The 25,807-nt window shown below is 41.9% G+C and overlaps 2 protein-coding genes across 2 annotated transcripts; one reads left to right on the top strand and one right to left on the bottom strand.

Annotated features, from left to right (window-relative positions):
• The first annotated feature begins 1,492 nt into the window (after positions 1-1,492).
• Positions 1,493-23,159, top strand: LOC110533500 (calcium uptake protein 2, mitochondrial). Its single transcript, XM_021617766.3, has 12 exons — positions 1,493-1,759; positions 10,191-10,320; positions 10,512-10,543; positions 10,683-10,758; positions 10,951-10,998; positions 13,838-13,920; positions 16,958-17,017; positions 17,278-17,375; positions 17,686-17,857; positions 18,165-18,273; positions 18,755-18,912; positions 20,208-23,159. The coding sequence occupies exons 1-12, from the start codon at positions 1,571-1,573 to the stop codon at positions 20,307-20,309; spliced, it is 1,257 nt and encodes a 418-aa protein (XP_021473441.1). The 5' UTR covers positions 1,493-1,570; the 3' UTR covers positions 20,310-23,159.
• Positions 22,743-25,807, bottom strand: LOC110533499 (interferon regulatory factor 2-binding protein 1). The gene is made up of 2 exons (XM_021617765.3): positions 23,764-25,807; positions 22,743-23,663 (listed from the first exon to the last, which is right to left on the bottom strand). Exon 1 carries the CDS (start codon positions 25,558-25,560, stop codon positions 23,779-23,781), a length of 1,782 nt encoding a protein of 593 aa, XP_021473440.1. The 5' UTR covers positions 25,561-25,807; the 3' UTR covers positions 22,743-23,663; positions 23,764-23,778.

Here is a 25,807-nt window from a genome sequence, read left to right as displayed (position 1 = left end):
AGAAAATAGCATTAATAAAGAAAAACCTTTGAATGAGTGGGTGTGTCCAAACTTTTGACCAGTAGTGTATGCCAAGAGAAGTGCAGTATTATCATAAGGAGAAGTATACTTGGAATACGGAGGAGGAATGGAGGGAAAAAGAGAGGCAGAGGAGGTCTAAGAGAGAGAGAGAGAGGAAGACTGTGAGCTTTAGTTTGTTAAAAATTGAGGGAAAAATGGAGATGGTTTGTTAAAGAAGAATGGCAGAAAGTATAAGTAGATTGAGCTGAAGACAGGAGGAGAAATGAAAGTGAATGAGGGCGAAGTATAGGAGGTGGTAGGTGTGGGGAAGTACTCAGAGCCTGAGGCTTGCACCGAGGGTCAGGACAAAAATTAGTCTGTGACAGTAGGAGTGACGTTTTTGGAAAAAGTATACCCTTGCTTTTTGGCTGATCCATTTTTGGTGTCAGGGGGGGTGACAACAGAGTTGGGTACTGTGGAATCGGTGAGGGTAACCAGAAGTGGTCTTGTGATAATTGTTTGTGTTTCTGCTGGTCAGAGGGAGACGGTGCTCTGCTTTAAACGAATGGAGGCAATAAATGTGAATTGTTTCGCTCTCAAGAAAAGGGCTACATTGAAAGGAGTGATTACTGGGGTAGCAGTAAATGTAAAAGTTGACCAACTGAAGGGGAAGATTCCCGGTGTTTGTGATGCTCGTCGTCTGGTGTAACGCAGACAGGGTGGCGAGAGTGGTGAAACAGAAGAGTCATTGTCTGTTCTTTTGAGTGTTGATGTTGAGTCTTTGCTCAACAAAGTGATGTTAGGATATATAAGTTATCCTGTACGAGCTTTTGTGCAGAATACGTTACGTTGTTATAGGTGTCAAGCTTATGGGCATGTGTAGGAGGGAGGTTCCTAGGTGTGAGAAGTGTGCATAAGGCTATGAGACAAAGGAATGTGTAGCATTGAGGAAAGTAGTTTAATTGTAGGGGTGCCGATGGGGCTGGGGATCAGAAATGTACGAGAGAGGCAGGTTGATGTTTCCAGGGTTAGAGTAGTGCAGAAGTTGTCATATGTTGATGCAGTGAAGAAAGTAAAGGAAGATGGGTCAAGCGGGAGGGACCCTGAGAGGAGTGTTGTGAGTAGTATTGGATTTTTAGCATTTATAGCAATGGTTATCAACTGTACTGCAGGGATGGAACGTAAGTTGCAGAAAATTGAGGTTGTGGTGGCTGCTGCAGAGAGGTATTTGGATGTGAGAGACTTGACATCAGAAGAGTTAGAGGGTGTGTTAATTGGTGATGTCCCATCCTTTCAGGTTGTTGGCCTGAGGAAAGTCTAAATATATTTAAATAGTCGAGTAGGGTGGTATTATTTTTATTGTATAAAAAGTGTGGTGTTAGAAGGGTAGGGTATTTGCTTATATTGTTATATTTTTTTATGTTCAAGCGAGGTATAAGGGAGCTGTAATTCAGTCTAGTAGGTGGCGGTAATGCAACATTTTGGATGTCAGACGCCGTTAAACCTCATCGAAGAAGAAAATTATTAAGAATGTTGGAACCTGACCAGTGGGTGTGGCAGTTTATGGAAAATGGCTAGCTGGGGAAGGGTTGCTGGAGTTTTGAGAAACTTTTTGACTAGACCTTGGTCGTACAGAGCGCTGCATTGTGCCTTGGGACCTGGCATTTTGGGGTCTCTCGTTGGAAGCGGACTGATATATTATCACTATGAACCGAGCAAGAGGTTTTTTCCCTTCACGGTTCATGCCGAGGAAGAAAAGGTAACGTATATTTGGCGCAGCAGTAACTAACGTTAGCTGGATTGATATCTATGTTAGCTAGCTAAAGTTAGTTAGTCAGCCACGATGTTTGACATTTTCTTGCTAGTTAGTTACCTGTCAGTGCCTGGTGAATCAGTGTTTGTTCGCTACACTCGTCTACCATGATCACAACTGAATATTACAGTGCACAAGTAAACAGCCCTACATAGGACGATTCGCGGAGTCCTATATAGGGCTAAAGTAAACAAGTAACGTTAGTCAGGGTTGAGGAGTAACGGATTACATATAATCTGTTACATGTAAGGGATTACATTTTAAAAACTGTAATCCGTTACCTTTAAAAATATATATATTGTAATCAGATTACCTATAGTGTTTGAAAAACTAGATTATTTAAAGGATTATTTTTGAAATCTGAAAGCATGTTTGCGAAAAACAATATTTGACACTTCTCTGTTTACTAAATGACATTCAAATAAGCATTGAAAAAAGGCGCATGTTTAAATTTGTTCCACCTGAGCGAGTCTGGCCACAATGATGACACACCAAATGTGTTTGATGGATCGCGGGAAAATAGCAGGAATAGGCTTTTGCAGGCTACAGTTAAAGCCATGTCTTCCAATGGTTCGACTAATGTCGGCATCCAAAGATGTTCCAACTCGAATAAATGGACGGGTGGCAGCAGTGGTGTAGCCTACGGCGATACGGATATAATTTATTGATATACTGTTGCGCTGTCATTAGCTATTTGCGCCTTACGGATTGAGGTTGTTGTTGATGGCTGTTGAACCCAATAATGGTTGAATTCAAGAAGCTTAAACTGCCGATCAATTGAAGCCAGTAGACAGTGCGGAAACTAGCCTATGGAATACAAGTGGTATTTTATTGCTCAATCTAATTAATTCTGATAAATAAATACAACAAATCCATAGGCCTAATGCTCAAACTGGCACACTTTTGATAGACTTAAAAGGACAATGTGTAGTTGCTACATCCATATTTGGATACATACATATATATATATATATATATATATATATATATATATATATATATATATATATATATATATATATAATTTATTTTTATTTTTTTTCTATCTCCATGGATTGTTGAATATAATTTATAAATGCCTCATGAGCTTAGTTCAACTGTCACACTCCATGAGAACCCAAAATATATTACAATTTTGGGCAGGTAACTGTAATGGATTACATTTAGGGTAACCTACCCAACCCTGCAAGTAGCCTATTTAAGGCTGCGTACAAATATGGTAGGTAGCTAGAGACTACAACTACTTATTCGGTGGAGTTTACCGGCGGTTGGCATCCAATATGTTGCATTACCACCACCAACTGAAATATAGTATACAGTGGGACAAAAAAGTATTTAGTCAGCCACCAATTGTGCAAGTTCTCCCACTTAAAAAGATGAGGCCTGTAATTTTCATCATAGGTACACTTCAACTATGACAGACAAAATGAGAAAAAAAATCCTGAAAATCACATTGTAGGATTTTTAATGAATTTATTTGCAAATTATTGTGGAAAATAAGTATTTGGTCACCTACAAACAAGCAAGATTTCTGGCTCTCACAGACCTGTAACTTCTTCTTTAAGAGGCTCTTCTGTCCTCCTTTCGTTACCTGTATTAATGGCACCTGTTTGAACTTGTTATCAGTATAAAAGACACCTGTCCACAACCTCAAACAGCCACACTCCAAACTCCACTATGGCCAAGACCAAAGAGCTGTCAAAGGACACCAGGAACAAAATTGTAGACCTGCACCAGGCTGGGAAGACTGAATCTGCAATAAGTAAGCAGCTTGGTTGGAAGAAATCAACTATGGGAGCAATTATTCGGAAATGGAAGACATACAAGACCACTGATAATCTCCCTTGATCGCAAGATCTCACCCCGATCTCACCCCGTGGGGTCAAAATGATCACAACCTAGTGAATGACCTGCAGAGAGCTGGGACCAAAGTAACAAAGCCTACCATCAGTAACACACTACGCCGCCAGGGACTCAAATCCTGCCGTGCCAGACGTGTCCCCCTGCTTAAGCCAGTACATGTCCCGGCCCGTCTGAAGTTTGCTAGGGAGCATTTGGATGATCCAGAAGAAGATTGGTAGAATGTCATATGGTCAGATGAAACCAAAATATAACTTTTTGGTAAAAACTCAACTCGTCGTGTTTGGAGGACAAAGAATGCTGAGTTGCATCAAAAGAACACCATACCTACTGTGAAGCATGGGGGTGGAAACATCATGCTTTGGGGCTGTTTTTCTGCAAAGGGACCAGGACGACTGATCCGTGTAAAGGAAAGAATGAATGGGGCCATGTATCGTGAGATTTTGAGTGAAAACCTCCTTCCATCAGCAAGGGCATTGAAGATGAAACATGGCTGGGTCTTCCAGCATGACAATGATCCCAAACACACCGCCCGGGCAACGAAGGAGTGGCTTCATAAGAAGCATTTCAAGGTCCTGGAGTGGCCTAGCCAGTCTCCAGATCTCAACCCCATAGAACATCTTTGGAGGGAGTTGAAAGTCTGTGTTGCCCAGCAACAGCCCCAAAACATCACTGCTCTAGAGGAGATCTGCATGGAGGAATGGGCCAAAATACCAGCAACAGTGTGTGAAAACCTTGTGAAGACTTACAGAAAATGTTTGACCTCTGTCATTGCCAACAAAGGGTATATAACAAAGTATTGAGAAACTTTTGTTATTGACCAAATACTTATTTTCCACCATAATTTGCAAATAAATTCATTAAAAATCCTACAATATGATTTTCTGGATATTTTTTTCTCATTTTGTCTGTCATAGTTGAAGTGTACCTATAATGAAAATTACAGGCCTCACCTTTTTAAGTGGGAGAACTTGCACAATTGGTGGCTGACTAAATACTTTTTTGCCCCACTGTAAATCCATTACACATTGTGATACAAAAGAGGAAATGGGGAAAAATAAAAACTACCAACTAACCCTATACTCATTAAAACCCACCACCTTATTCCACTACTTTAACCCTATCTGATCCTACTCCAGGCCAAAGACCTGAGAGGACAGGACACTACTACTCAACACACCCTGTAACTCTCCTGAAGTCAACTCTACTCCCTCCAAGTACTTCTCTGCAACTGCCAATGCATCTATTTTCTGTGACTTATGTTCCATCTCTGCTGTACAGTTGATAAACATTGCTATGAACGCTTAGAGGACAACCTTACTTAAATTTCACTCATTGGTCTCCCTCTGTTCTTGCACAGATTTACTATTCACAGGGATCCTCTCAGAATCCCTCACCATTGATCTAACCTCCTCCTTTCATCACTGCCTCACCATACAACATCTTCTGCACTACTCTGACCCTGGCCACCTCAACCTGTCTCTCGCACTGGGCACCTCCAATCCCCAGCAATGTGGGCACCCCTACAGTTGACACACACAGCTTTTTTTCACCGGAACTACACATTCCTCTGTCCCATGTCCTCCTACACACTGCTGCGACATGCTCATGACGCCTATAACACTAGTGTATTCGTCACAAAATCTTTTAACAGCATCACTCCTACAGTTGAAGTCGGAAGTTTACATACACCTTAGCCAAATACATTTCAACTCAGTTTTTCACAATTCCTGACATTTAATACTAGTAAAAATTCCCTGTTTTATGTCCGTTAGGATCACCACTTTATTTTAAGAATGTGAAATGTCAGAATAATAGAGTTATTTATTTCAGCTTTTATTTCTTTCATCACATTCCTTGTGGGTCAGAAGTTTACATACACTCAATTAGTATTTGGTAGCATTGCCTTTAAGTTGTTTAACTTGGGTCAAATGTTTCAGGGAGCCTTCCACAAGCTTCCCACAATAGGATGGGTGGATTTTGTCCCATTCCTCCTGACAGAGCTGGTGTAACTGAGTCAGATTTATCGGCCTCCAAGCTCCCACAAGCTTTTTCAGTTCTGCCCCCACATTTTCTATAGGATTGAGGTCAGGGCTTTGTGATGGCCACTCCAATACCTTGACTTTGTTGTCCTTAAGCCATTTTGCCACAACTTTGGAAGAATGCTTGGGGTCATTGTCCAGTTAGAAGACCCATTTGCGATCAATCTTTAACTTGTCTTGAGATGTTGCTTCAATATATCCACATAATTATCCATCCTCATGATGTCATCTATTTTGTGAAATGCACCAGTCCCTCCTGCAGCAAAGCATCCCCACAACATGATGCTGCCACCCCTGTGCTTCACCATCCCGTTCTTTGCCTTGCAAGCCTCCCCAGTTTTCCTCCTAACATAACAATGGTCATTATGGTCAAACAGTTCTATTTTTGTTTCATCAGAGCAGAGGACATTTCTCCAAGAAGTACCATCTTTGTCCCCATGTGCAGTTGCAAACTGTAGTCTGGCTTTTTTATGGCGGTTTTGGAGCAGTGGCATCTTCCTTGCTGAGTGGCATTTCAGGTTATGTCGGAAAGAAGACTCATTTTACTGTGGCTCCAACCTAAGTATATGTAAACTTCCAACTTCAACTGTATATCCTAACATTACTTTTTCAGGTGAAGACTCTGAATCAAAGCTCAAAAGAACAGACTGTCACCTCTGTTTCACCATGCTCCCCACCGGCTCTACTTTACACCATATGGCAGGTGTCGCAAACACCAGGGAACTTAAATTGCTCCACCTCCACACTTAATGCTACCCCAGAAATCACTCCCTTCAATGGTGCCCTGTACCTAAGTGCAAAGCAAGATACTGGTCTTTCCTCAAGTTGCCGCATGGAGTGCCTGCTCCCTCTGATCGGAAAAAACACAAACATCACAAGTCTGCTTCGGGTTACCTTCACCTACTCAACAGCACCCACCATCTTTTCCACCCAACCTGAAACCATCCATGGATCAGCCAAAAGGCCTGGTACCACCCTATTCAAAAATCGTATCTTTATCACAACCATGTCCGTCAATGCAATGAAAGGCTCTGGCTCCGAGCTCCTCACAACACCTTCTACCCCTTCCATTTCACCTCCAGAACTCAAAAATGGCATCTGGCTTATTCTGTTTGAACTTGACACCAATCGTCCTCTACATACCCTCTCCCTTGTTATTGTTAGCTTCAACAGATTCAAACCCATACTCTGCCTCCCTCAGTCTTTTCAACCTCCTCTCTCTTTCCCTCCAATCCTCCTCCCTTAACCAATTACCCGACTCCTTTTGAAAATATTCAACTTTTCCAAGACAACCTCGTTTTAGCCGAGAGAGATATGCTAAGCCCTGTACTCCCTTCACCTCAAACGTGAGCAATCTGTCCAAAATGCTACTGAACGACAAGCTAGCTAGCGAACTAGCCCCAATCAGCATTCGAGCCCGGAATGCTGATTGGCTGACAGCCATGGTATATCAGACCGTATACCACAAGTATTTTTACTGCTCTAGTTAAGTTGGTAACCAGTTTATAATAGCAATAAGGCTACTATGATATATTGCCAATATACCACGGCCCTTAGCTGTAGTAGATTGGTCCTATACCACCCCCCTCAGGACTTATTGCTTATATATACCACTATCCCCAACACACCCCACCATTCCTTCCCACTACTTTTGGGGTAAAAAAATGAAATTGCGACACCTCTTAAGACATTGGGGGCTTAGCTGAAAGTTACATAGCCTATTGTCTGTTATCCCTTTATAGGCTAACAGACATGAGCCAAGTAGAGAATGGGTTATAAGACACCTGATTCATTTCATTTAGTCAGTTCTACCACTAAATTGCTCATTTTTAACAAGGTTAAAGGTTGTAGTACAGTTCAGCTTCAGTCCACAGGAGGGCACTGTGTCACTGTCAGAAGATGTGTGCTTCAGTCAGAAAAAGTTTCTTATCTCTTTGGTCTCAGCTAGCTAGCTAGCTAGCCAGCCAGCCAGCCAAGCTAGCTACAGAAACAAAACCAATCAAATGCACTCACTGGAAATAAACACTTTTCCTGTTATCGTGACTTATATCAACATCAGTTGAGGCTGCTGAAGGAAGGACGGGTCATAATAATGGCTGAGATGGAGTGAATAGAATGGCATCAAACACATAGAAATAATGAATTTGATACCATTCCGCTCTAGCCATTACCACGAGCCCATCCTCCCCAATTAAGGTGCCACCAACTTCCTGTGATCAACATCCTTACATGGTGACCACACCGCTCGCGTTACAAAATGAATGTAAACATACATGTTATTCGATCATTGCATCCAAACAGCTTGCGCGTGTCAACGAGCGTCTGCGTAGCCAGGCGCTAAGATATAACTTGGTTCTATTTGTGACGCTTGACGAGCTGCAAGTCCTGCCTCTCCCATCTCCTCATTGGTTTTTAGGAACATATTCCCATGTGGGTGATTGAAAGATGAACTAAGGTCCACACTCCAGCCCAGTTGGTGGTGGTAATGCACCTTAAAGTTGGTTGCCAACCGCCATATAAATTCCAAAGAAGAAGAAGCCTGAAGGAGGAAATATAACTAGAAACAAACTCGGTTTACCCTTTTATCTGTGGATTAATTAAAAATAACAACCCAATGTTTATATCGCAGGACAAATTAGCTAACAGCAAGCTAGCTAGTTAAATTCCCATTAATGTTTAATGCTTTTCGACTTGTCCCCAAATGATTAACATAATTGTAATATAGTTGCTTCAGAGTTAGTTTTGATATTTCAACCTACGTGTCCTGATCGTGTCTGGTGCGGATGGACAAAATCAACATGCGCGAATGCATGATCTAGTCAGCATGTTGGCTTGCCCATTCACTAAATACACTGTTAAATAACTCCGATTTAGCCAACCCTTATGCTGAGGGAGACTAGCTATTTAGTATGAAAGTCCAGAGAGGACATATAAATACAACATTTATCTCATGTTGATCACAATTGATTTATTTCATGATCATGACATAACAAAAGTTGTTTTGTTGAGATCACGATAAGCTCTATATATAGGAGTGGACATATTGACGATAGATTAAAAGTATGGCTGAGGCGGCAGAGCCCATGATGGATCAGCGCATAGTGTAGCAATCAATAAAAAAAAAAACTAAGGGGTGGTACATTCCATGCTAACATCATGCTTCCATTTGTGTTTTGGAGCTCAGTATCAGTTTATAAGTTAGAATGTTAGGAAGCCAAATTGCCTCTTACCTTGAGCTAAGAGCTTGTGGGGCATTTAAGCACTTTACGATGCCTGTAAGCCAGCTCTTTTTCTCCTAGGCTGTGCCCCACCCAAAAGACCACAGCCAATCGCATGCGAGCAACAATGCCACTAACTTGCCGAATCTTGTGAGTGAGCGCATTGCAATCAAAGCAGCCACAGGGTTCCTTGATGAGGTGGTTCTCGTGCATCTGGACAAATGAATGGATAATACGTGGTACTTTGGATTTATCTCATCTCGACAAAATGTTCTCGTGATCACAATTTATGTAGTGATCATGAGATAAATAAGTTGTGATCTCGACATAACGAGGGATTTATTTTATTCATATGTCCTCTCTTGACTTCTGTAAGTTAGCTATCACCAACTCTGTACACGCCAAGGGGCCAGGGTTCGTTCTGGTCTAGAAGCACTGGTTTGACTGCTCCTACAGTTTTGATTCGGTACTGCAGTTTAACTGACGCCCGGCCCAGAAACACAATTTCCATAGACGGTCACTACAGAAATCAGATTTGAAAATTCCTAATAAGACACTTTAGTCATCAACTTTGTGCACAAAACATGCATTGAATTATTCAAATCATTGTTGCTGAGGTGGATTATTATTATTATTATTTATTATTTTTTTCATCACTTCTTTATATTCATCCAATGTCTTCCTTGTTTTTGGATGACCAGATGACGTCGCTGCTCGTTGACGCTGACCCCTACCTTTTTTAGGGAATAAAAGTATTACTTTTTCTCTGAGCAGTTTTATTAGTATAAAATAATATAATTTCCCAATTTTTTGGGAGCATACAATATAGCTCAGTACTTGAATGATTTATTTTATACAGTAATTTTTGCTCATCTTTATCAAGGGTGTCAATAATTTGGGACCCCACTGTATATACATAGTAGGTAGACAGTTCTTACTAAATCGGCATCCCTTACATCACCACACCGAGCAGTGCACAATAAACTATTCAATCCAGTTGTTAGACCTATATTTTCTATCTATGGGGAAATTGTGCAATCAGTAGCCTTGATAAATTGATAGCTGAAGCAAGTGAAATGTATTAACTAGTTGCTGTTAGACAAATAACAGACATTCATGCTATGTGCCACAATAGTTGGTCAGGAGTACTGACAATTCTTCTATAGTCATTACCTTATCCAATTTTCAGCTTTGCACTGCCCTTGTATTTTAGACCTTGTCTTTCTTTTAGTGCTAATGCTTCTTTCCATATTATAGTTGCTTCCAGTGTTCCAGCTGTCTGCCAGACGGATGTGCTTCAACCAGTTTGCTTCCATGACGTACAATAAGGAACTCTACATGACACCAAGGGATTTCCTCTTCTCAATCATGTTGGAGAATGTCGACCGTAAGTACAGTTGTATCAAATGATAGTGTCCATGTTGTAAAATGGCCTAGCTGGTAGAAAAGGGAATACTTCATGATGTAATGTATTGAATTGATTGGTATATGGCTACATAAGCACCCTCTGTAAGTGTATTCAATTTTGTTACAGGCAAGAACTGCACTTTACATAATTTTCCTTTCATTTGCCATTAGGTAAATTACCAAAGAAGGCTCTAACCAAAAAGGTGAGTGTTGTGATCGGGTTAACTCATTGTCAGAACGGGTTTTGGATTTTAGTCCTATCGTGCAATGCCATCAACATGAGCTTTACAGCAAGAGAATACTATTGGTTGTTTCTCCTTGTATAATATATGTTACTTGCAGGAGGTGGATAAGATGCTGGATGCTGCCTCACGGGTCCAGGCAGGTAACAGTCTGTTCAGACACTTCGGAGACGATGGTACGTTTTCATGCCATGGTCAAACAGCCTCACTGGTGCTATGTGCTTCATCAATGTAAAAAGATGCGGGATAGTTATACTTCAGGCAGGACATATGTATTTGATCACTATGTGGGAGTGTCAATCTAAACAGGATAAATGAACACTCACTGAAATGTTTGTGTGATGGAGAAGGCATGTTTTGTCTTGCAGGTCTGATATCCTACACAGAGTACCTGTTCCTGTTGACTATTCTGACCAGTAAGTTATAGACCCAGAATGACATACAGTGGAAACAGCCCTCCCTTTCAATGACATGCATTTGCAACCGGCATCCTCTAATTCTTACACAACACATTTTACTTCATCTGGGTTGTGTGGATTATGAGTCCATGTCCTTGTTTTTGTTTGTTTGAAAAGCCATTTTTTTTTGTCAATTTAAAATAACATCAAATTGATCAGAAATACAGTGTAGACATTGTTAATGTTGTAAATTACTATTGTAGCTGGAAACGGCAGATGTATTATTTTTTATGGAATATCTACATAGGCGTACAGAGGCCCATTTATCAGAAACCATCACTCCTGTGTTCCAATGGCACGTTGTGTTAGCTAATCCAAGTCTATCATTTTAAAAGGCTAATTGATCATTAGAAAAGCCTTTTGCAATTATGTTAGCACAGCTGAAAACTGTTCTGATTTAAAGAAGCAATAAAACTGGCCTTTAGACTAGTTGACAATGTCTGCACTGTATTTCTGATCAATTTGATGTTATTTTAATGGACAAATTCTTTTTGCTTTTCTTGAGAGGGAGAGCGAGAGAGAGATCATTTTAGAATAATAGTGAAGACATCAAAACTATGAAACACCTGGAATCATATAGTAACCAAAAAAGTGTTATAAAATATATATTTTTTGAGATTCTTCAAAGTAGCCACCCTTTGCTTTGATGACAGCTTTGCACACTCTTGGCATTCTCTCAACCAGCTTCATGAGGTATTCACCTGGAATGCATTATAATTAACAGGTGTGCCATGTTAAAAGTTAATTTGTGGAAATTCTTTCATAATGCGTTTGAGCCAATCAGTTGTGTTGTGACAAGGTAGGGGTGGAATACAGAAGACATCCCTATTTGGTAAAAGACCAAGTCCATATTATGGCAAGAAACACAAATAAGCAAAGATAAACGACAGTCCGTTACTTTAAGACATGAAGGTCAGTCAATCTGGAAAATTTCAAGAACTTTGAAAGTTTCTTCAAGTGCAGTCGCAAAAACTACCAAGCGCTATGATGAAACTGGTCTCATGACCACCACAGGAAAGGAAGACCCAGAGGTACCTCTGCTGCAGAGGATAAGATAACTAATTAACTGCACCTCGAATTGCAGCCCAAGTAAATGCTTCACAGCGTTTAAGTAACATACACATCTCAACATCAACTGTTCAGAGGATACTGTTCAGAGGAGACTGCATGAATCAGGCCTTCATGGTTAATTTGCTGCAAAGAAACTACTAAAGGACACCAATAAGAAGAAGAGACTTGCTTGGGTAAAGAAACACGAGCAATGGACATTTGACCAGTGGAAGTCTGTCCTTTTGTCCAAATTCCAAATTTGAGATTTTTGTTTCCAACCTCCATGTCTTTGTGAGACGAAGAGTAGGTGAATGGATGATTTCCGCATTTGTGCTTCCCCCCATGAAGCGTGGAGGTGTGTCGAGGCTTTGCTGGTGACACTGTGATTTATTTAGAATTCAAGGCACACTTAACCAGCATGGCTACCACAGCATTCTGCAGCGATACTCCATCCCATCTGGTTTGTGCTTAGTGGGATGATCATTTGTTTTTCAATCGGGCAATGACCCAACACACCTCCAGGCTGTGTTAGGGCTATTTGTGCTGCATCAGATGACCTGGCTTCCACAATCACCCGACCTCAAACCAATTTGAGATGGTTTGGGATGAGTTGGACCACAGAGTGAAGGAAAAGCAGTGCTCAGCATATGTGGGAACTCCTTCAAAATATAGAAAACCCTTGACTGAGTAGGTGTGTCCAAACTTTTGACTGGTACTTATCTTTTTTCTTTCTTACTTTCTAACCCTACCTCTCCTGATTGGAGTGAGCTAGTGAACAACAACGCTTAGCCCTTTACTTCCAGCTTATACATATTATGGACACAGTATTTTACAATAGTTCTATTTTGTTTTTACTCCATTCCTTCATAATTTACATGCATTAACATGTAGTGTGTGTGCATCTATCAGGTGCATTTCAGTACATATAGTGGAGACAACATATGGGTGACAGTTGTCGACGTGTTCAGAGGGTCCCTGATTCGAGCCCAGGTTGGGGCAAGGAGAGGGACTGAAGCAAAACTGTTACACAAGTACATATAGTACCACCTTGTTTCACTCTGTTTTGGAACACTTTCTTCTGTTGAGTTTTGCCTAATGAACAGGACCCTGGTTTAGTGCAGCTGTAGCTTAAAGACGTGACCAGGCAGTGCCACATTAGTGAGCGCTCATATATTTTTCTGCACGCACGGCACAACCATGCCTTGGCGGACCAGCACAACCATAATTGTCGCAATATTTTTGTACAGGAGCTGGCTCCTTATGGATTGCCGAGTGTCCGTTGCCCATGATATTCTCAGGACCTGCAGTTGTCTGCACATTAACTTCATTTATTGACATTGTACGTTAGATTATGGTATCTATCCTGTTTAGGATCGTACATTGTGTAGCCTTTTACTGTAACACATTGACTGAACCTGGGTGGTGTTCAGTTGGCACAAAACAAAAAAGGATGTCTTCAAACGGTCCAATAGAACACAAATTTTCCATTGACAGTTTTTTATTGCTGTTTTCGTACTTACTGAACACACTGCCCATGTGGTAGTGTTTTGGCGACTTAGCTTCCTCATTCAATGTTGCCCAGTCACCAACAATGTTGTGCTTGAATCATTATTTCAGGAGACCCTGCTGTTAACCTTGTGGCGTGGACAGCAATCGAAAACTAACCGCTCATCTTGTCGCTGCTTTGTTCTGTCCAAGCAGCACCTAGTGACGTTAATTTCTAACAGAAAATGCATTGTTATTTCAGAGCCACACACAGGATTTCATATAGCTTTCAAAATGCTTGATATTGATGGCAATGAGCATGTGGACAGAAAGGAGTTTCTCAAGGTATGTTTTATAATCTATATTATAAAATGTTCCTTAAAGGGCCAATCTGCAGTTGAAACAACAGCAAACGGGTACCACTCCACAGTTTTAGGTAAACTGCTTTGGGGTGGGACTAGAGAAATGTAACCACTCTCACTTTCATAGACAGGACTATGGATGCAAGAATTAACCATCCATGAGATCAAAATAATAGTTTTAACTATGTTTTTAAGCTATAGTGTTATTTTACAATTGCATTGTTTATAAACAATGGAGTAACTCAAACTTATATTATATATAAGCTTATCATTAATTTTACATTTTAAAAATGGATGTAGCAATCGCAGATTGCCCCTTTTAAATGTTTTATTTTATGCTTCTCAAGGAATTGATTGAATTGTATTCTGTATTCAGTGTCATGTATTGTATATCAATACAGTGGGGCAAAAAAGTATTTAGTCAGCCACCATTTGTGCAAGTTCTCCCACTTAAAAATATGAGAGAGGCCTGTAATTTTCATCATAGGTACACTTCAACTATGACAGACAAAATAAGAAAAAAAATCCAGAAAATCACATTGTAGGATTTTTAATGAATTTATTTGCAAATTATGGTGGAAAATAAGTATTTGGTCAATAACAAAAGTTTATCTCAATACTTTGTTATATACCCTTTGTTGGCAATGACAGAGGTCAAACGTTTTCTGTAAGTCTTCACAAGGTTTTCACACACTGTTGCTGGTATTTTGGCCCATTCCTCCATGCAGATCTCCTTTAGAGCAGTGATGTTTTGGGGCTGTTGCTGGGCAACACGGACTTTCAACTCCCTCCAAATATTTTCTATGGGGTTGAGATCTGGAGACTGGCTAGGCCACTCCAGGACCTTGAAATGCTTCTTACGAAGCCACTCCTTCATTGCCCGGGCGGTGTGTTTGGGATCATTGTCATGCTGAAAGACCCAGCCACGTTTCATCTTCAAGCCCTTGCTGATGGAAGGAGGTTTTCACTCAAAATCTCATGATACATGGCCCCATTCATTCTTTCCTTTACACGGCTCTGTCGTCCTGGTCCCTTTGCAGAAAAACAGCCCCAAAGCATGTTTCCACCCCCATGCTTCACAGTATGTATGGTGTTCTTGGGATGCAACTCAGCATTCTTTGTCTTCCAAACGGTGAGTTTTTACCAAAAAGTTATATTTTGGTGTCATATGGTCAGATGAAATTCTCCCAATCTTCTTCTGGATCATCCAAATGCTCTCTAGCAAACTTCAGACGGGCCTGGACATGTACTGGCCTAAGCAGGGGGACACGTCTAGCACTGCAGGATTTGAGTCCCTGGCAGCGTAGTGTGTTACTGATGGTAGGCTTTGTTACTTTGGTCCCAGCTCTCTGCAGGTCATTCACTAGGTCCCCCTGTGTGGTTCTGGGATTTTTGCTCACCGTTCTTATGATCATTTTGACCCCACGGGGTGAGATCTTGCGTGGAGCCCCAGATCGAGGGAGATTATCAGTGGTCTTGTATGTCTTCCATTTCCTAATAATTGCTCCCACAGTTGATTTCTTCAAACCAAGCTGCTTACCTATTGCAGATTCAGTCTTCCCAGCCTGGTGCAGGTCTACAATTTTGTTTCTGGTGTCCTTTGACAGCTCTTTGGTCTTGGCCATAGTGGAGTTTGGAGTGTGGCTGTTTTAGGTTGTGGACAGGTGTCTTTTATACTGATAACAAGTTCAAACAGGTGCCATTAATACAGTTAACGAGTGGAGAACAGAGGAGCCTCTTAAAGAAGAAGTTACAGGTCTGTGACAGCCAGAAATCTTGCTTGTTTGTAGGTGACCAAATATTTATTTTCCACCATAATTTGCAAATAAATTCATTAAAAATCCTACAATGTGATTTTCTGGATTTTTTTTCTTCTCATTCTGTCTGTCATAGTTGAAGTGTACCTATGATGAAAATTACAGGCCTCTCTCATCTTTTTAAAGGGGAGAACTTGCACAATTGGTGGCTGACTAAATACTTTTTTGCCCCACTGTATAAACTATCCACACTGCAAAATATTGCCGCCCCTTTAATGGACATGACGTAATTGGAGGTTTTGACACACGCTCCTACAATGAATGAGTACTATGAACACTTGATGCTAACGCAGAGGTACTCTATGGCCAGTACCTTAAGTCTGTGCCACATGTTTGTTCCTCTGAACTAGTTTCTCCCACCTCAATTGGTTCCTTCTGTCAAAACATTGGCCTCTTCATTCTCAGTCTGAGGTATCACATTTTACAAGGCACAGAAACTAGCTTGTAAACATACTGTATCTGTTAGTTGGCTTTAGCACAATACAGTATGCATACATGGCTACAAAAATGCCTGTGACTATACAATTTTGTACAAAACCAGTGAAAAGTTGATTCCCTAATTTAGAACTGAGGCTGTTGTGAAAATTGGCAACACTGGAAACCACAAGGGTTAGAGTCAGACCACTGTTGTGTTCCTAAAACCCACTGCACTGTCTAAAAGGTGTTATGCACCTCCAATTAGATTATCGTTTGGTTTAGAAGATGAGTTCCACACCTGACAAAGTAGAGCGGAGCAGCATGGATAATAATTCAGTGTTTGAGGGGATCCGTGTGAGCAAAGCAAGGCAAAGGATCACTAATCTTGATCACATAATAATTAGTAATTGGGCTGCAAGGTGATTGGTAGATTACTGATTCTGTGTGGTCCAACTGCTTTGTAGTCAATCTCAAGCCCTCACTGTTTGCTGTTTCATACTGTTTCCAGTTTTAATATTAGAGTGAGGCATTGTGGGTAGTTGATAACCTTTTGACTAATGAAATGTTCTGTTATTGCTGACATTTCTTGGATTATTCAGATGAGTAAGAGGTATGTATGTGTTATTAGTGAATTTAACTGAATTAGTAGTTTCCCGCATTCTGAGAACATGTAAGCTAGCTAAGAAATGCTCTCACAAGTAGTACATGTTTTTAGCTTAATCTTCTGTTTTATCTGCATTATTATAATGCAAAGAATCATTGTTGCTGCTTTGTTTTATGATGAAGCTCAAGAAAATCATTGGGAAAAGAAAAGAGACAGTGCCTAAGGAAGGTATCACAGACGTGGTAAGTCAACACTGAACTTTTATTTTTAAGGCGGAATTCTCATGTGACTTTTGGAAACACTTTTTTAGAATACTTTCTATAGATGACATTGAATGGCCTTTGGGGAAATGCCTATTGAAAGCACTAAGGCTGGCCAACTGTCATTATATGATAATGTATACGGGCTAGAAAAAATGATTGTTTACTCGTATTTCAAGAGTGATGGGGCTTGCAGTAATAACAAAGGCAGGAAGTGTTGAAACTTGATGTCATCTAAACAGAAACCAGTCGCAGAGGGGGATGATGTGAACACTACACTGCAGGCCTTCTTCTTTGGCAGGAATGGTGAAAACAAGCTTCAGTACAAGGGATTTTGCAGGTAAAATATCTGTGGGTTACAATGTAGTATCATTGGTGTTAAACGGTATAGCTACTCCCAACCTTTTCCTTGTAGGTATACCTAATCCTAGTAAAAATCATGTTTTCGATACTTCATATAGACACTATGGATAGACTTCAGAGTAGGAGTGTTGATGTAGGATCATTGTTGCCTGTTAGATCATAATTCATATGGTTACATGGACAGAGGGAACTTGATCCTAGATCAGCACTCCTACTCTTAGACACTTTTTGAATACAGGCCCAGAACCGACCTAGTCATGTTCAGTGTCTTTACTCTGGATTTCTAGGTTCATGGAGGACCTGCAGGCAGAGGTGCAGGAGATGGAGTTCCTGCAGTTCTCCAAAGGTATGGACACCATGCGGCGGGAGGACTTTGCAGAGTGGCTGCTGCACTACACCAACGAGGAAGCCAACGAGGCCTACTGGGAGAACATGAGGAAGAGGATCCCTGCGGGCCAGGTAAAAAGGAAAGTAATCCACCTTCCTTTCCTCGTTTCCTTGAGATCATCACAGATCAGTAAGGGTTGTAATAGGTGAAAGCGAGGTTGCCAATTACTACCCAAATGTTTTCCCCAATTCAACAAATTCAGATATGGGGGTCACTTTTTATTGAAGGATGAAATTTCAAAACATTCGGATAGGGATAATATGCAGTAATGTCAATGTACCTTCAGGTCTAAGAAGTGAAATATAACACATTTTGGGGGACTCTCAAGGGGTTACTGATCAATGTACGACTTGGACATTTGTCCCTCTTCTCTTGTAGAGCATCACATTTGACGAGTTCAAAGCGTTCTGCCTCTTCACCAACAACCTGGAGGACTTTGCCTTCTCTGTGAAAATGATAAGTGAAGCCAACCGACCTATCGGAATGGGTAATTTTCTTATCTCTACATAGTTTTTTGTAGGAAGGACATTTTGTTTGAAATATTCTGATTCTACACAGTCAAATCACTTTAAAGCAGCATTCAGCAGTTGAAACAGTAACAAAGCGCACTCCCTGCCCCTGTTTTGGTGAAAAGCTGAGGGAAGGTGCTGGAGAAATGTAACCACTCTCAAATGTATATCCAGAAGGACTGACCATCCATGATATCAACATTTTAACCATGTATTGAGGCTATATAGTGTTTATTTACATTTACTTTGATTACAAACATTGGCGTAAAACAAGCTTATTTTGGGTTCTGTTGGGGTACGACAGTTGAACTCAGTTCATGAGACATTTCTAAGTTCTATTTTTCCATGGATATGTATCATAATTATTTTTTTTGTCCAATAATAGACGTAGCAACTGCTGATTGCCCTGTTAGCCAAGTACATTATCCTGATAGTTTATTTCCCTTGCATTCTCTGCAGTCCAATTTAGGCGAGCTGTGAAGATTGCCACAGGGCACGACCTCTCTGAGAACGTGCTGGACACTGTGTTCAAGATCTTTGACCTGGACGGCGATAACTGTCTGAGCCACAAGGAGTTTATCGGAGTGATGGAAGACAGAGTACTGCGCGGCTTGAAGGTACAGGGGGCATTTATCTATCAGTTGAAGCAGTCCTTTATGGCGTTATTTGTTCTTGAGATCCACGCTTAACTCTAACTTTCATGCAAGTCTCCAATTGACGTTAATAATCATTGTGATGTGAGTTGCGGTCTCTGTATGAATTGTGCTGTACAAATCAAGTTTAGGCTGAGGCTGTATGACCTGATCGATTTGCGATGTTACTTTACGCACAAAAAAACATTCCGAAAAACCTGATGCAGCTGCTGCTCCCTCCCCATCCCTTCACGTTCCTCACTTTAGGCTACTCACCTTTATGAAAACCCCAGTCTTATCAGCAACATGGTTTACAATCTGCCTCACCTTTCTGAACTAAAATAATATATTTTATATTTATTTCACCTGTGCTTTTGAATATTTCCTGCATGTATTATTTTAGAACGCATGGGTGGGGTTTTATGCTGTCTGTTAACTCCCCCATCAATTGATGTAATCTATTTGGGCCTAGTACAGACTAAAAAGCTTTGTGCAATGATGTGATCATCCTAGATATGCTGTCATATCGGAGGCCTACCCTAAATTACAGGGGGGGGTGGGGAGTTAATAGCTGCTTGTAACTCCCCACCTGAGAAAGGAATATTAAATCACTATTTGGATGTTGATCATGTCGTCCAAATTTTATTATGTTCATCCCGGAGGTAAGTGAGAATTAGAAAAGGGGAGGGAGGGAGCAGCAGACATTGTGTAAAAAATAACACGTGCAGTAAAGTTGTTTAGTCCTGGGCTCAGTTTGTCAAAAGTTATCTAGATTTTGCCTATTGGATAGGATTAAATGCATAGAAATATAATTAATAGAACGGACAAATCAGTCTTGAATGGGGACTCCCGTTCTATTTTTATGCTTTTAATCGTATCTGATAGGATAGGGCCCTGGTGATCAGGTCATGCAGCCACTCTGGGAAGTTTATTAAAGCTGAAATATGTAACTTTTTGGGCGACCCGACCAAATTCAGACATGTCATTCTCATTGAAAGCAAGTCTAAGAAGCGGTAGATCTGTTTTATGTGTACTATTTCTATGCTACCCATTAAATTGATTTTTTTTGTCTTTTACTTTCGGTTTTGTATACTAGCTTCAAACAGCGGAAAATACAATATTTTTGGTTATGGAAAAGATACTTCAGTTATTTTAGATGGTACAATTAATTATCTAAACAATGACTGCTTGTTTTGTTGGCAAACTATTAGAATTGTAGCAGAGCGATATTTGCATATTTTACCTTTAACGTTTATTATGTGATGTCTGTATTTCCCCAGGTGCAGCCCCAGCGTGGCATCACAAATTACTGGAAGTGTGTGAAGAGGGAGACCCTAAAGGGGGCCCAAGAGGCCCTCCGGGACACCGGAAGCCCTTTTTGAGGGGCTAGGCCATTGGATGGAGAAGCGTCTTACGAGTGTTCACTGGGTGACTCCAATGTAAAGCATTGATGGCTGACCACTAGTTGACCATTATCACTGGATATTTGTCAATGGAATATAAACATGGTCCTAATGAACTAAATCAATGTTTTTCAGGATTTTTGTTTGCGAAAATATTATTGCAAGATATAGCACATAATCTATAGGTGAGGTTTATTCTAATATACATGGGTTGTTGTGATGCTTGATACCAGTCTATGCATACAAGGCATATAAATGTGAGATCTTTTTACATTTTATTGAAAGTATCTTGGCACTTTTTACCCTATTTCCCTCAAATGCAAGTGATTTGTTTACAGGTAGACATGGTGTACTGTGGTATCATTTGAAAGTTCTAAACTGTTGAGTCATATAGGTGGAAAGAGTCATGTTTGAAATATGTTTGTCTTCAACACATTGCTAAGTACAGTTGTTGTAATATATTGGCACCCTTGCACAATTCACTTTGATTTCTTCAATAAGTTGACATTTAAACTTTTTGTTCACCCATGCATTTAAGAACTGCGCAGGATAAAAAAAAAAAATCTGAAATTAAGCTGGTTCACTACAAAGTCAAAATGGCGTGGACAAAATAATTCAGAATTCCAATTAATTTGGTTGAAGGAAGAAGATTCTTGTTTACGGTGTGATTTTTCACCTGTGGTAAGTTAGTTACATGTGCTTACAGGGTACAAAGCTATTCAGTACGTTTTGAAAACAGAACATTCTGCTCCATTTCACTCCATTGTAAAGTGCAAGGGTGCCAATCTATTAGATCATAGCTGTGTACTTTTATTTTTTTTGTAGATTAAATAAATTCAGAATTGCTGCATTGTTCCTGGAATGTGCATTTGGGAAAGATTCAGACCCCTTGACTTTTTCTACATTTTGTTACGTTACAGCCTTATACTAAAATGGATTAAATACTTTTTACCCCCTCATTAATCTACACACACCCCATAATGACAAAGCTAAACTTTTTTTTTTAGCAAATTTCTTTAAAAAAAAACATACCTTATTTACAAAAGTATTCAGACCCTTTGTTATGAGACTTCAAATTGAGTTCAGGTGCATCCTCAATGTTTCTACAACTTGATTGGAGTCCACCTGTGGTAAAATCCAATTGAATGGACATGATTTGGAAAGGCACACACCTGTCTATATAAGGTCCCACAATTGTCAGAGTAAAAACCAAGCCATTAGGTCTAAGGAATTGTCTATAGAGCTCTTGAGACAGGATGGTGTTGAGGCACAGATCTGGGGAAGGGTATCAAACAAATTCTGCAGCATGGAAGGTCCTTAAGAACACAGTGGCCTCCATTCTTAAATGGAAGCAGTTTGGAGTCACCGTGACTCTTCCTAGAGCTGGCCAAACTGAGCAATTGGGGGTGAAGGGCCTTGGGCAGGGAGGAAGAACCTGATGGTCACTGACAGAGCTTCTTCTGTGGACATGGGAGAACCTTCCAGAAGTACAACCATCGCTGCAGCACTCCACCATTCAGGCCTTTATGGTAGCGTTGCCAGATAGATGCCACTCCTCAGTAAAAGGCACATGACAGCCTGGTTGGGGTTTGCCAAAAGACTGACCATGAGAATCAAGATTCTCTGGTCTGATGAAACAAAGATTAAACTCTTTGGCCTAAATGCCAAGCATCACATCTGGAGGAAACCTGGCACCATCCCTACGGTGAAGCATAGTGGTGACAGCATCATGCTGCGGGGACGTTTTATTTTAGGGATTGGGAGACTAGTCAGGTTGGAGGGAAAGATCCTTGATGAAAACCTGCTCCAGAGAGCTCAGAACCTCAGACTAGGTTGACAGTTTACTTTCCAACAGGACAACAACCCTAAGCACACAGCCAAGAAAACACAGGAGTGGTCTCAAAGTCTCAATGTACTTGAGTGGCCCAGCCAGAGTCCAGACTTGAACCAGATCGAACATCTCTGGAGACCTGAAAGCAGAGATGCTCCCCGTCCAACCTGAGCTTGAGAGGATCTGCAAAGAATGGCAGAACCTCCCCAAATACAGGTGTGCTAAGCTTGTGTCCCAAGAAGACTCAAGGCTGTAATCACTGACAAAGGTGCTTCAACAAAGTACTGAGTTGGGGGACTGAATACGTATTTAAATGCGATTTTAAATTTTTTGCTAAAACTTCTAAAAAACAGTTTTTGCTTTGTCATTATGAGGTATTGAGGGAAACAAACTAGTTCATCCATTTTAGAATAAGACTGTAACTTAACATTTGGAAAAAGTCAAATGGTCTGAATACTTTCCGAATGCGCTGTAAATACAGAACCATTTTCAGCAATAAATGTAAACAAAGCGTATCATTACAAGTTGGTAGAACTGCAATTGCACCACCAAAAAGGGAGCAAGAAAAAAAACAAGTGCAATGAATATTCTGTAATTTATTATAGAGTTGACCCCATTCGATCACATTTGAGTACGTGGGCTAACCATTGAAGCATGTGTTGCTAATTATCTAACCGTACATATATTTGGGAGGATTTCAGGAAAAGTCAAGACAGACAAACAACCAGCTTACTTTTGTGGTAGATGAAACAGAGTGACTGATGCCAGAGGTTATCAGCGTGTACAGCATACATAGATACAATACAATAAAATTACAGCGCACAAAGCAGTCTTTGGTCTTACCACTATAAACTCATACATATAAATGTGTATTGTATCAAAAGTAGAAATTACATAGTCGTTGAAAGTAAATTCACATTTTTGACATGTAATAAAGGAGCATACATAGAGACATTGTATGTGTTAATAAAATGTTGAAACCATGGCTTTTTTAAGGACCTACTGGTTTTGCCATTTATTTTTTCACAATTATATTTTTCCTGTCCAAATAATTGCATGATTCTGGCTACCCATGTACTTTCAATATCAGTATCATTCACTTGTATGACAGTATGCAACTAAATATTTTTTTTAATATAATATATAGAAACATCTGAAATGCTGAGAGATTGTCATATTGAAGAGCAGACCTGTGCTTTTAATCCTGGGCTTTTAAAACAAGGCCTCTTGAATAGCCTCTGCTGCTGTGTTGGACATGAAGAATAATGTGTGCCAGATTTTCTCTTGTTTATACTGTTACTACTAACCCCTGCAGATGAGCCCAGCCCAGAAAAGACTTGTGGCCCCCCTCTTGGAGCGATGGTTCTGGTGCCCTCCTAACTTGTTTAGAAGGTTGTTCTGTTGCCTCCTGGCTTGCGTGGTGATTCAGTTGTGAGGCACATGTGACGAACCTTCCGGGTGAGATAGATCAGGGAAGTGCTTTTAAAGTGTTGTTTGACCCACTGTGGAGAAAGAGGACAATTACAATCTTTATTAGCAACAGAATCACTACTCAAATAGATCTATGGAAAAATATAAAGAGTGATGTCATCAGCCTCTCACCTCAATAAGACATGGTCAGGGGTCGTTCTCCTTCTTTACCGTCACGTCTCCGTCTCCGGCAAGGATGGTGGAGATCTCTCCCTGCATGAAGGCCCAGGGCACGGTGGATCCAGCCAGAGGGCAGCGCTCGCCGCTGGGGCAGTACACCTCTCCTCCGGGGCCCTGGCTGCGAATGGAGCCGCGCGTGCATGGGAAGCAGAACTTGTGGTGCGGGACAGATGGACACTGGACAAAATGAGTGTCCTCCAGGCGCTCTCGGCAAAGGGTGCAGCAGAGCAGGGCGCTTGGGGTGCCGCTTCCAGACTCCCCAACGCTGGTGGTGCTTGGCCCCCCTTGGCCCATAACTGCCTGGGAGACTGCAGCAGAGGCTGAAGAGGGACTGCCACTGGTTGGGCGACCAGATGCGGAGGAGTGGGCCGAGGACATGCCGGGGCCATCTCGGGACATCTGGTTGGAGCTCAGGCTGTCGGCCACTCCCATGAGCGCTGAGATGGGTGAGGGCTGGCTGTGGGAGCGGGGCGGGCCGTCCTGGGGGTTGGGCATGCCTGAGCCCAGGGGCTCCATGCCTGGATAGGCACCTCGAGGCCAGGGATCCCTGGCTGGGTGATCCCCCATGGGCCTTCCTTCACTCTCTCCGTTTTCTGAGCCAGGGGATGCTTTGCGTCGCCGTGCAGCACCCTTTGGAGGTGCAGAGCGAACGGCAGGCACCATTGGCATGCCGCCATCTGCATACAACTGTGGAAGAACATCGGGCATCGGTGGCTCCTTAAATGAACGCACGCCATCGCTCAGGAGCTCAGTGAGTGCACGCCAGTCCCCAGCGCTCTGCCGCCTCTCGTATTCCACGTAGCGCAGCCCAGAGTTCACTGCTTTGCCTGCGTCTTTGTTAGAGTCACGGAACATCTGCCTGACCAGCTCCGTGATGCCAGAGAACACTATTCCAGAGCCGCTGGGGTACTCCACAAACACCTTCAGCTCAAATTCTGGCCCGGCCCCGGCTTCGAAAGCGAGGATGCGCCCCACCAAGTTGTGGTCTTTCCTGAAGCGCACGCTGAAGGGGGCACAGCCACAGAGGGTCACCAGGACTTCTCGTACCACTTTGGGCCGGTTGGGCCAGCCCTCTGCCCGGCTCCTGGCACTCTCCGCTAGCTCAGCCATGACCTCCCCATTCCTCCAGCCTGCTTCCAGACCCACCAGAGCAGAGGCGCCAGCTCCCAGCGACATGGCTGACACTACCTGACGCCTACTAACATCACCCATTATAGGGCCAGAGGAGCCAGCAATCTGTTGCCCCCCAGCCCTGGTGCCTAAAACGGGAGCCAACAAGCCGTGAGGGGGCCCCACTAACCCCTGGGCTATCAAAGCATGAGGTATGGTCCCATGTAGAGCAGGTATGGCCCCAGCCATAGCCCGTCTGGTGTTGGGGCTCTGCCTGCTCCCTTCTGACATACTCACATCCTCAGCTCTGTGCAGACCATTGGGGAGACGGGGGGAAACTCCATACTCTCCCCTAACCCTGTCTAAACGCTCTGCGTGCTGCCTCCCTCCTTCCATTGGCCCACCTGAGCTGGGTTTTCCTTGCTGAGGGCCTGGGGACCTTCCGTCCAAAACACCGTGGCTGCTCTTCAACTGCCTGGCCGTCTCAATTAGAAGCTCGATTCTGTCTGCCCCGTCGTAGTTAACGCATCCCCGGCAAACAGCTTCGCTGAATTCCCAGAGCATGGCCCAGGGCATCTTGGGCAGATCGCAGAGATAGCACCATTGCCGCCTAGAGGATGTCTGTGAGGCAGACGACATGTTGTTTACAGGCCCTCGCACAAACTTTCTTGAGCGGCCAACGCGTTTCAGTCTTTACTTTTCGCGGATTCTTCAATATTCAGTCACGTCGAACAACATGCCCCGATTTTGTTGTAAAATTTCAAACTGTCCGAACAGCTCTTGTCGATTGCCGCTTTTAAAAGTTAGCTACGTTTTCTTTCTCGGGCTGCCCGTGTCGTTATGTCTGGGGGGGAAGTAAAATGAGTTTAAGACACCGGATACACCT

Source organism: Oncorhynchus mykiss, chromosome 10 (genome assembly GCF_057628025.1).
Source record: "Oncorhynchus mykiss isolate SJ-2025 chromosome 10, ASM5762802v1, whole genome shotgun sequence".
NCBI classification, from domain to species: Eukaryota; Metazoa; Chordata; class Actinopteri; order Salmoniformes; family Salmonidae; genus Oncorhynchus; species Oncorhynchus mykiss.
The sequence above is the reverse complement of the archived record's forward strand: the minus strand, read 5'-3'. Positions and strand labels throughout refer to the sequence as shown.

Excerpts from the sequence above, each read along its gene's own strand:
- LOC110533500 (XM_021617766.3), top strand. The coding sequence starts at position 1,571 with ATGGCTAGCTGGGGAAGGGTTGCTGGAGTTTTGAGAAACTTTTTGACT. Across the intron at positions 10,544-10,682 it reads AGAAGGCTCTAACCAAAAAG|GAGGTGGATAAGATGCTGGA; the intron begins GTGAGTGTTGTG and ends TGTTACTTGCAG. Across the intron at positions 17,376-17,685 it reads CAGTACAAGGGATTTTGCAG|GTTCATGGAGGACCTGCAGG; the intron begins GTAAAATATCTG and ends CTGGATTTCTAG.
- LOC110533499 (XM_021617765.3), bottom strand. The coding sequence starts at position 25,560 with ATGTCGTCTGCCTCACAGACATCCTCTAGGCGGCAATGGTGCTATCTC.